Source organism: Nerophis lumbriciformis, linkage group LG22 (assembly GCF_033978685.3).
Source record: "Nerophis lumbriciformis linkage group LG22, RoL_Nlum_v2.1, whole genome shotgun sequence".
Classification (NCBI taxonomy): Eukaryota; Metazoa; Chordata; class Actinopteri; order Syngnathiformes; family Syngnathidae; genus Nerophis; species Nerophis lumbriciformis.
Genome location: NC_084569.2, coordinates 3,256,278 through 3,267,431, shown reverse-complemented (window position 1 = coordinate 3,267,431; position 11,154 = coordinate 3,256,278). Strand labels below are relative to the sequence as shown.

Below are 11,154 nucleotides of genomic sequence, written 5' to 3'. Positions count from 1 at the left end.
CAATATAGAGAATATAAATATAGAGAATATAAATATATCAATATAGAGAGTAGAAATATATAAGTATAGAAAATAGAAATATATAAATATAGAGAATATAAATATATAAATATAGAGAATATAAATATATAAATATAGAGAATAGAAATAGCAAAGTATCATGCAGCTATACCGACACTTCCTGGTATTGGCCATATCTGCGTTGCCAGACGTACGATAATCTGTGTAATTTTATGACTATTTCAGACCCTCATTGAAACAATCGTTAAAATAAAACCAAAAAGGTACAATAATTGTAAGTGTTCGACACATGGCTATTAGCAAACACAAACATGATATTAGCAAACACAAACATGATATTAGCAAACACAAACTCACGTGACTCTTTACAGAAAGGTGGGGAGCTTCTTTTGGCGACATTATGGGTTTATTAAGACATAAACCTGCAATAAAAGTATTCTGTGGTAAAGTTTTTACTGTAACAGGTGGTCTGGCGCAAGGTTTAATTTGGTATGTACGATAATATTCCTCAAAACATGACAAAATAAGCGTCTGTTGCGATAATGTGTCATTTCCCATCTGGCAACTTCATGTGCTGGGACTATAAAGGAGTGAAGAAGCAGAAGAAAGGCACCATTAGATTAAAAGAAATGAAAGAAGGAAGAAGAAGAAGAACAACAACATGCTGGCAGTAAATGTAAGTCACTAAGGTAACATTATTTAACAAATGCATTTTAAATGCTTGACTTGGGTGGAGGAGTATATTTACAGCTAGAATTTATTGAAATTCAAGTATTTCTTTATATATATATATATATATATATATATATATATATATATACATATATATATATAAATAAAATAAATACTTGACTTTCAGAGAATTCTAGCTATATATATATATATATATATATACAGTATATATATAAATATATACAATAAAGTACTATATATATATATACACATGTTTTTTCACCATGCTTTCTGTAACTAACCGGACCAAACTCACACGCATTACAAACATTGCAGCTAAAATCATCGGCCTACCCACACCCAACATTTCAGATTTAAACCACAGGTCCATCACTCGACTGGCAAACACAATAGTCCAGGATGTCACTCACCAACTACACCAGTGGTTCTCAACCTTTTTTCAGTGATGTACCCCCTTTGAATTTTTTTTTAATTCAAGTACCTCCTAATCAGAGCAAAGCATTTTTGGTTGAAAAAAAGAGATACAGAAGTAAAATACAGCACTATGTCATCAGTTTCTGATTTATTAAATTGTATAAGAGTGCAAAGTATTGCTCATTTGTAGTGGTCTTTCTTGAACTATTTGGAAAAAAAGATAAAAATAACTAAAAACTTGTTGAAAAATAAACAAGTGATTCAATTATAAATAAAGATTTCTACACATAGAAGTAATCATCAACTTAAAGTGCCCTCTTTGGGGATTGTATTAGAGATCCATCTGGATTCATGTATATGTATAGATATAAATATATATATATATATATATATATATATATATATGTATATTTATATATATGTATATTTATATATATGTATATATATATAGATATAAATATATATATATTTTTAAATGTATTTTCTATTTTATTGTTTATTTCTACACATGCTTCTTACTATTTTACAAGTTGTATTATTTTTATTTTCCAACGCTCCTCAGATGATCCATCTGCCTCAGGGGTTATGGGCCGTGCTTTGTGTCAGGGTCCTGGTGGCCATGGTCTGATGACCTCCTGGTGCAGATGTGATAGTGTTTACTCACCTGGCTCCTCTGTACTCAGCCATGCAATCATTGGTCCATATAGTTGCATATGTGTGTATGTTGTGTGTGTTTGTGTTTGGTATGTGTGTCCGTGCGTACGTACGTGATAATGGGGAATATGGGTCACCGGGGTATTGTTTTTAACTTTGCATTTCTTTTATGTATGAAAAGTGCTTTATAAATAAAGCTTGATTTGATTTGACTTTTCATTCAATGACTCTTTTAACTTTCAACAGAGAGGATTCTTCTTCCAGTGAAAGTCTCCTCATTCTCCGTCTGCCTTCCAATCTCTTCACACCAGCAAAAGTTTGCCTCTTGGAGCGGACAACTAACTAGAAACTTCTTCAGGTAGTTTTCATCACTCTTTAATCTTGACCAGCTAACTGCTATGAGATAACTGTCACCCTTAATTATGATGTATAATATTTGTGTTTCATAACATGATGTTTGTTATACTTTCTAGTGATGCAACCATTAATCAAAGTTCAAGTTCAAGGTCATATTTCTTTCTTTGTACCCGAAGGTAGAAAGAAGCTTTGATTCATATTCTTTTGCTTTGATTAATAGTTTGAGTGTAACTAATAAAAATTGGTAAGGAAAAGTAGAACAACTTAAATGTAAGGTACATTAAAAAAAAAGTTGAATTGATGGTAAAATATGGTTTTATACATATGAAGGAAACTTCATATTGATCCTTGAAATACACATTGAGGCTTTGAAGTGTTTTTTTTCTCTTGTATCGTTTTTGGCACCATAAGCGAAACCAATAACAAAGGAAAGACTACACAGCATTGACATAATGTCTCTCAAATAAAAGCAAACTATCTTACAAAAGAGTAAAATACTGAAAAGTAGGGTTTGGGTTCAATCAAATGAATAGATCAAAATGACAAATGACCTTTTATTGCTTGTATTTTGACAAAGTGACTTCTTCCCGGAAGTGAGAACCAGCTGCACAACAGTCAAGATGTCTGTTGTGCAGCAAGCAGCGTGGGAACTATCTGACTAAACAAAGGGAACTAGATCTTCCTGGAAAAAGCAGATGCCAGCATCAAATCCAGCTGTGCAATGGAATAGATCCTTATACTTTGGTTCTGTCGATCTGACGTGATTCTACACGACAGAACAGGTGAAAACTCTGAAAATAATGGAGGTCCACAACTTATTTGTGTGTGACTGGGTCAAGGAAATTGGTATCTGGACTCTCCCGGATAAATATGCATCCTTGTTGCTCGGCTAAGCTTGCATTTTATGATAGGACTTGCGAGGAATGCGTCCATGTAGACCAACTAGTGCACCAGTCAGCTCCACACCCTCAACTGCTTATCCATTTAACAAAGTAACAATTACTCAATCATCGCCAGTAATTATATATGTGGTCTGACACGTTTGTCTACAAAATAAACAAGAGGGGAGACGTAGAAGTATTTTATCTGACAAAGTATCATTCACTCTGACTTTCTGGTTTCTATTTGTTGAAAAAACAAATATAAAGATAATACTTTAATGGGAAATACTAAACGAGTAAAGTATATTAAAGCGGATCAAACTTTTAACGATGCGGTAAACTTGCGCCTTCTTCAACTCTGCTCCCTTGACACTTTGTCGTCGTGGTTTCCTAAATTGTCGCACTTTTACACCCTTCTTGAAGATACTTGTATCGTTTTGGCGATGTGAATGTTTGCTACAGCAGAATACAACGCAGGCATTGGTGCCGAGTAGCCATTGAGAACAGACGCTGCTTGACCACCACGTGTGTTCAATGAGCTGGACCTCATCTCATTCAAATACAATTAATACACTGAAAGTGCAATTCTGGCTATAAACTGTCGCTTTAAGTATAGTTTGGGCTGACAACAAATAACAATCGTTATGTATAAATTACAACATATAATCTATAAACAGACTGTGAACATTTGATGATCAATTAAAATGACGTGGCACACTTACAGCAACCTGCATTACCACCTACCGCCAGCAACAGGCGCTGTTTAAGCACAATAATCTAACACTCGAGCTACATTCTACCAATTTACATCCATCCATCCATCCTCTTCCGCTTATCCGAGGTCGGGTCACGGGGGAAGCAGCCTAAGCAGGGAAGCCCAGACTTCCCTCTCCCCAGCCACTTCGTCCAGCTCTTCCTGTGGGACCCCGAGGCGTTCCCAGGCCAGCCGGGAGACATAGTCTTCCCAACGTGTCCTGGGTCTTCCCCGCGGCCTCCTACCGGTCGGACGTGCCCTAAACACCTCCCTAGGGAGGCGTTCGGGTGGCATCCTGACCAGATGCCCGAACCACCTCATCTGGCTCCTCTCAATGTGGAGGAGCAGCGGCTTTACTTTGAGCTCCCCCCAGATGGCAGAGCTTCTCACCCTATCTCTAAGGGAGAGCCCCGCCACCCGGCGGAGGAAACTCATTTCGGCCGCTTGTACCCGTGATCTTGTCCTTTCGGTCATAACCCAAAGCTCATGACCATAGGTGAGGATGGGAACGTAGATCGACCGGTAAATTGAGAGCTTTGCCTTCCGGCTCAGCTCCTTCTTCACCACAACGGATCGATACAGCGTCTGCATTACTGAAGACGCCGCACCGATCCGCCTGTCGATCTCACGATCCACTCTTCCCTCACTCGTGAACAAGACTCCGAGGTACTTGAACTCCTCCACTTGGGGCAAGATCTCCTCCCCAACCCGGAGATGGCACTCCACCCTTTTCCGGGCGAGAACCATGAACTCGGACTTGGAGGTGCTGATTCTCATCCCAGTCGCTTCACACTCGGCTGCGAACCGATCCAGTGAGAGCTGAAGATCCTGGCCAGATGAAGCCATCAGGACCACATCATCTGCAAAAAGCAGAGACCTAATCCTGCAGCCACCAAACCAGATCCCCTCAACGCCTTGACTGCGCCTAGAAATTCTGTCCATAAAAGTTATGAACAGAATGGGTGACAAAGGGCAGCCTTGGCGGAGTCCAACCCTCACTGGAAACGTGTCCGACTTACTGCCGACAATGCGGACCAAGCTCTGACACTGATCATACAGGGAGCGGACTGCCACAATCAGACAGTCCGATACCCCGTACTCTCTGAGCACTCCCCACAGGACTTCCCGAGGGACACGGTCGAATGCCTTCTCCAAGTCTACAAAACACATGTAGACTGGTTGGGCAAACTCCCATGCACCCTCAAGGACCCTGCCGAGAGTATAGAGCTGGTCCACAGTTCCACGACCAGGACGAAAACCACACTGTTCCTCCTGAATCCGAGGTTCGACTATCCGGCGTAGCCTCCTCTCCAGTACAGTCTTAAAAACAATATGCAATTTGTATATTTTGACCCTCTGAGCTTATCGTTGGACACATCTTGGCATGAGACCAGAGGGCATGAGACCAGACTACAGTAGGATGGAAGTGGGGGGGAATAGAACCGAATCTGAAAATCTGCAAGTTGAAAATAAAAACCTGTAAGACTTGAATAAAACAATTGAGACAAAATACATCAAAAACATTTTTTTTTTTAATGTGCTTTATTTTTTAGTTCAACAACCAATACCGTATTTTCCGCACTATAAGGCGCACCTAAAAACCACAAATTTTCTCAAAAGCTGACAGTGCGCCTTATAACCCGGTGCGCTTTATATATGGATTAATATTAAGATTCATTTTCATAAAGTTTCGGTCTCGCAACTACGGTAAACAGCCGCCATCTTTTTTCCCCGTAGAAGAGGAAGTGCTTCTTCTTCTACGCAAGCAACCGCCAAGGTAAGCACCCGCCCCCATAGAAGAGGAAGCGCTTCTTCTTCTACTGTAAGCAACCACCCGCCCGCGTAGAAGAAGAAGAAGCGCGCGGATATTACCGTACGTTTCATTTCCTTTGTGTGTTTACATCTGTAAAGACCACAAAATGGCTCCTACTAAGCGACAGGGATCCGGTTCATGAAAAGACGCAATCTCTCCATCCGCACACGGACTATTTCACAGCAACTGCCTAAAGACTTTCAAGAAAAGCTGGCTACTTTCCGTGCATATTGTAAAAACAAGATAGCTGAAAAAAAGATCCGGCCAGAGAACATTATCAACATGGACGAGGTTCCACTGACTTTTGATATTCCTGTGAACCGCACTGTGGATACAACGGGAGCACGTACGGTGAATATTCGCACCACAGGGAATGAGAAGTCATCCTTCACTGTGGTTCTAGCTTGCCATGCTAATGGCCAGAAACTTCCACCCATGGTGATATTCAAAAGGAAGACCTTGCCAAAAGAGACCTTTCCAGCCGGCGTCATCATAAAAGCTAACTCGAAGGGATGGATGAAGAAAAGATGAGCGAGTGGTTAAGGTAAGTTTACGCGAAGAGGCCGGGTGGCTTTTTTCACGCAGCTCCGTCCATGTTGATATACGACTCCGTGTGCGCCCACATCACGCTGGTTTTTAATATATTATTAAAGTTTGACTGACCTATCTGACTGTTTTTTTGACATTCCTTTAGCGCAGTTAGATGCGGCTTATAACACGGGGCGGCTTATAGGTGGACAAAGTTTTGAAATATGCCGTTCATTGAAGGCGCGGCTTATAACCCAGGGCGGCTTATGGTGCGGAAAATACGGTACTTGCTTTAGTGTCCATGCAACCTTTTCTACAATACCAAGTTGTTTTACATTTTCAATACCAAAACTTAGTGTTGTGGCTTCATAGGAAGGTATTGCAGTAGCAGCAAAAGCAGGAACAAAAATCACATACCACGGCAAGCAAGGATAATGTGTGAGTCACAAGTATATAAGGGACAAATGGGACAACAACACAAACATCCTCACATATTACATAAATGTGTCATTATTGATGTATATATAATTGGAATTTACTTCATAAATGTGTCAGAACTTTATTACATAGAAGCCCAGACTTCCCTCTCCCCAGCTATCTCCTCCCAAGGCGTTCCCAGGCCCGCTGGGAGACATAGTCTCTCCAAAGTGTCCTGGGTCTTTCCGGTGGCCTCCTACTGGTCGGATGTGCCTTGAACAACTTTCCACGGAGGTGTCCTACGGGGGCATCCTGACCAAATGTCCGAACTACCTCATCTGGCTCCTCTCCATGTGGAGGAGCACTGGCTTTTCTCTAAGCTCCTCCCAAATGACAGAGCTTCTCACCCTATCTCTAAGGGAGAACCTGGCCACCCTACGGTAGAAGCTTATTTCGACAACCCAAAGCTTGTGACCATAGGTGAGGATAGGAATGTAGATTGAGTGGTAAAGTGAGAGCTTAACTGTCGGGATAAGCTCCCTCTTCACCACACAAGACCGGTGCAGAGTCCGTATCACTGCAGACCGATCCACCTGTCGATCTCACAATCCACTCTACACTCACATTTAAACAAGACCCCAAGGTACTTGAACTCCTCCGCTTGGGGCAGCATCTCATCTGCAAGCAGGCGATGACACTCCACCCTTTTCCGGGTTAAAACCATTGTCTCAGACTTAGAGGAGAGGTGCTGATTCTCATCGTAGTCGCTTCACACTAAGCTGCGAACCGATCCAATGAGAGTTGAAGATCACACCCAGATGAAGCCAGCAGGACCACATCATCTGCAACAGCCACCAAAGCAGATCCCTTGCTGTGCCTCGAAATTCTGGCCATAAAAGTTATGAACAGAATTGGTGACAAAGGGCCGCCCTGGTGGATTCCATCCCTCACTGGAAACGGGTCCAACTTATTGCCAGCAATGCGAACCAAGCTCTGACACAGACCATACAGAGAGCCGAATGCTACTATTAAGCGGTCCAATGCCCCATACTCTCTGAGCACTCTTCACAGGATTTACGGAGGGATACAGTCAAAAGCCTTTTCCAAGTCCACAAAACACATGTAGACTGGTTGGGCAAATTCCCATGCACCCTCAAGTACCCTGCTGGAGTATAAAGCTGGTCCACAGTTCCACGACCAGGACAAAAACCACACTGCTCCTCTTGAATCCAAGGTGTGACTATCTTGTGTAGCCTCATCCTAAATATACCTGAATAGACATTACCGGGAAGGCTTAGGAGTGTGAGCCCACAATAGTTAGAACACACCCTCTGGTCCTCCTTTTTTAAAGAGAGGAACCACCACCCCAGTCTGCCAATCCAGAGGCCCTGGCCTTATGTCCTTGAAATTATGCAGAGTATTGGCAGGCAAGACAGCCTCACAGCATCCAGAGCCTTAAGGAAATCAGCAAGTATTTTCATTCCCGCACGTCCCCTCTCACTGGTTGAAACTCCAGAGTCGAAGAGGGTCCTGCTCCTGTCGTGAAGTCTGGTTCCAGAACCCTTGCCATTCGTGAAGGTGAGACCGACAACATCCAGTTGGAACTTCTCCACCTCCCACGCAGAGAAGTGACGTTCTACATCCCTCGAGCTAGCTTCTTTAGCCGAGAACCAGACTGCCACGTTTCACCCGGCCCCTATGGCCCCTCCCATAAGTGGTGAGCCCATTGGAGGTTTTAGCCCATTTTGCCTCTTGGGGCTGTGCCGATAGGCTCCAACCCCCCCAGGTGGTAGAAAATGGATAGACATGTTTTCTTTTTTATACTGGAGTGAAGTTTAAGAGTAGAAAACATTTGAATCCAAAATGTTTTTACCCACTTTGAACTCCCTGAAGACATGTTTGTCCTATCTACTCTTTTGAGCTAAAATAGTTTTCTGTGTATCAATGTTTTTGAAACTAAATGTTTTCAATTAAATATGGCAGATTATGTACAAACATTTACCTCCAAAGGACAACAAAGTCCTCAATATACTTTTGAGGGTTACATGAATCATTTAAATCAGTTTTTAATTCTGTTTTGCAGTCTTGCCGCCACTAAAGGACAAATGGGACAACAACAGATAAAGGCCACGTCTGAAGAACTCAGGCTGGTTCTGGTGGGAAATACAGGAGTTGGCAAGAGTGCGTCTGGCAACACCATCTTGGGCCGCGAGCACTTCCGGTCAGAGGTCGGCTTCTCCTCGGTGACCCGTACATGTGAGCAGAGAAGCACTGAGCGGCTACTGGACAGTGACCAGAAAAGACCAACAAGAGTGAAGGTGGTTGACCTACCAGGCTTCGGGGACACTGGCATGAGTGAGGATGAGATAAATACTGAGATGGCTAAATGTTTGGCTTTCTCTGCTCCAGGACCACATGCTTTTCTCTTGGTGGTGCCGATAGGCCGTTATACAGATGATGTGAACAAAGCTGCGCTAAATGTAGCCAAGATATTTGGGGAGGAAGCCCTCAAATCTCACACTGTGATTCTTTTTACCAGAGGGGATGATCTTAAGGGGAGGAGCATTGACGAATACCTGAGAGATGCTCCGGCTGACCTTAAAGGTCTGATCAAAAAATGTGGCGGCCGGTACCACTTGTTCAACAATAAAGACCCCGGTAATGTGGCACAGGTTGGACAACTCTTGATGAAAGTGAAGAGGATGGTGGAGAAAACTGAAACTGGGTTTTATACCAATGATATGTTCAGAAAGGCAGAGGCCATCCTTCGGGAGGAGGAGAGGAAGAGCAGCATGGTCAGTTTCAATAGTCTGTCTCCATCCGCATCTGGGAGAAACCCTCTCCCGTCTCCCTCAACTGCAGACTGGGAGAAGCTGATGAAGAAGCTGAAGTGTGTAGTGGCTTGTGCCGCTATAGGCGTGGCTTTGGGGGTTGCGTTTGGCGTGGCTGCCCCCTTAGCAGCTGCAGGCATGGCATATCTTGCAGGGTCTGCAGCCGTCGCAGCAGCTGCCTCAGGACTAGCTGCATTAACAGTCGGGGCGGCGGTCGGTGCAGGTGTGGGTGGCCACGTTGGCATTAACTGCGGTCTTAATGCTAATAATAGTACAATGGAGGGTGTTAAGGAAACTGCCAAAACAGTTAGCAAAATAGGATGTGTTGCAGTAGTAGCTTGTGCATGTGTCGGGGTTGCTGCGGGTGCAACTGCAGAAATAGTTCCTGTTCTCTGGGGAACATCTTCCAGCACATCAGCAGTTGCATCAGCTGGTGTGACCAGTGCCCCTGTTGCTCAATCAGCCATCATACCTGTAGTGAAGACCGTGGCAAAGGCAGCAGCAGGGGTAGCAGCAACAGGGGCAGCAATATCTTTTACAGTGAAAATTGGTAAAAGAAAAACTGACAACTTGGAAGAAAGGTACGTGGAGGTGGATTTGAATAAAAAGAAACATTGAAACGTCTCAAATTCACCTCCAATGGTTGGATAGTTGACCACAATTTTAATGGCAACCATTGGAGGGAGTTCATACATTATCAAGCCAATATTGCCTTTCATCTTGCTTCTATTGATTTGCACCTTTAGCAGGCAGGTCATTTGTCCGTCCATAGTCGGGAATACGTCTTTTTTATCTCTGTAAAAATATTTTAAAAATATGTTCTGTTTTTCTTAGTTTTTTCCGACCTACAATCATTTTGAAACAAACAACATGACAGCAAGATATTTGTTATTTCATGACGAATCGCTATTCAGATAAATTAAGTTAGATAATAATAATGATTGTACTCTTTATGATTTCTGCACTTGGATCAGTTAGAAGTGGAGAGGGAGTCGAAGAGACAGAAATTGGCTATAAAATCCAAGGCAGAATCCAGTAAAGCAGAAACAAAAAGGAAAATGCAAGTTATACACAATCTGCTGCACCTGGGTGGGGAAATGTTTTTTACCATAGTGGGAGAGATTTTTGAACATGCTTATTTTGAATATTGTTCTTTTTTTTTCCCATGCAGTACACCACAACCTTGGCCTTTTGATTTTCTTTTGGTGAATGGTAGCATTTGAAATTGTATGTTCTGATGGTGAGCACCAAATAAACCATTCTTAAACCTTCTGGTCTTGTGGTGTTTTTACTTGCCAGTACCACTGAATTAACCTTACGTTACACCGCAGAGCGCAGTAATGTTGTGGTGTGGCTCACTCAATGCATTCACCCTTCATTCTAGTGAACAATTTGTGTTTTGAGTTCAGAGCACTACTTTAAACTACTTTCTGGCTTTGAGAAAAACTAGGAAATCAAGAATATATACAATTCTTCACATATAAACAAGTTTGGCAGTATAAAAACAGTTTCATTTTGAAATTGATGTGTATTTTTGGTCTTGTCTTGCTGGTCCGGACAGAAGGGCGACACGACAGTGCGGCTGGATCAAAGCAGACGTCGGAGACGCTTTACTCAACTAAAAGTTGCTTTATTACAAGCGAGCCTCCTTATACAGGACTGCAGTTCCTGGAGGAGGTCAAGTTAAAAAAAATGAGGCACTCCTAAATTGGAGAAGCCAAATCATCAGTTCCTGTCTGTGTGTGTGTGTGCTAAGTCAGGACAGCACACCCTGACCATAAAGGACTTAAA

The 11,154-nt window shown here is 42.5% G+C and overlaps 1 protein-coding gene across 1 annotated transcript; it reads left to right on the top strand.

Moving 5' to 3' along the window:
- The first annotated feature begins 639 nt into the window (after window positions 1-639).
- On the top strand, window positions 640-10,634 carry LOC133615664 (uncharacterized). Its single transcript, XM_061974420.2, has 3 exons — window positions 640-697; window positions 2,029-2,140; window positions 8,616-10,634. Exon 3 carries the CDS (start codon window positions 8,638-8,640, stop codon window positions 9,979-9,981), a length of 1,344 nt encoding a protein of 447 aa, XP_061830404.1. The 5' UTR covers window positions 640-697; window positions 2,029-2,140; window positions 8,616-8,637; the 3' UTR covers window positions 9,982-10,634.
- The last annotated feature ends 520 nt before the right edge of the window (window positions 10,635-11,154 follow it).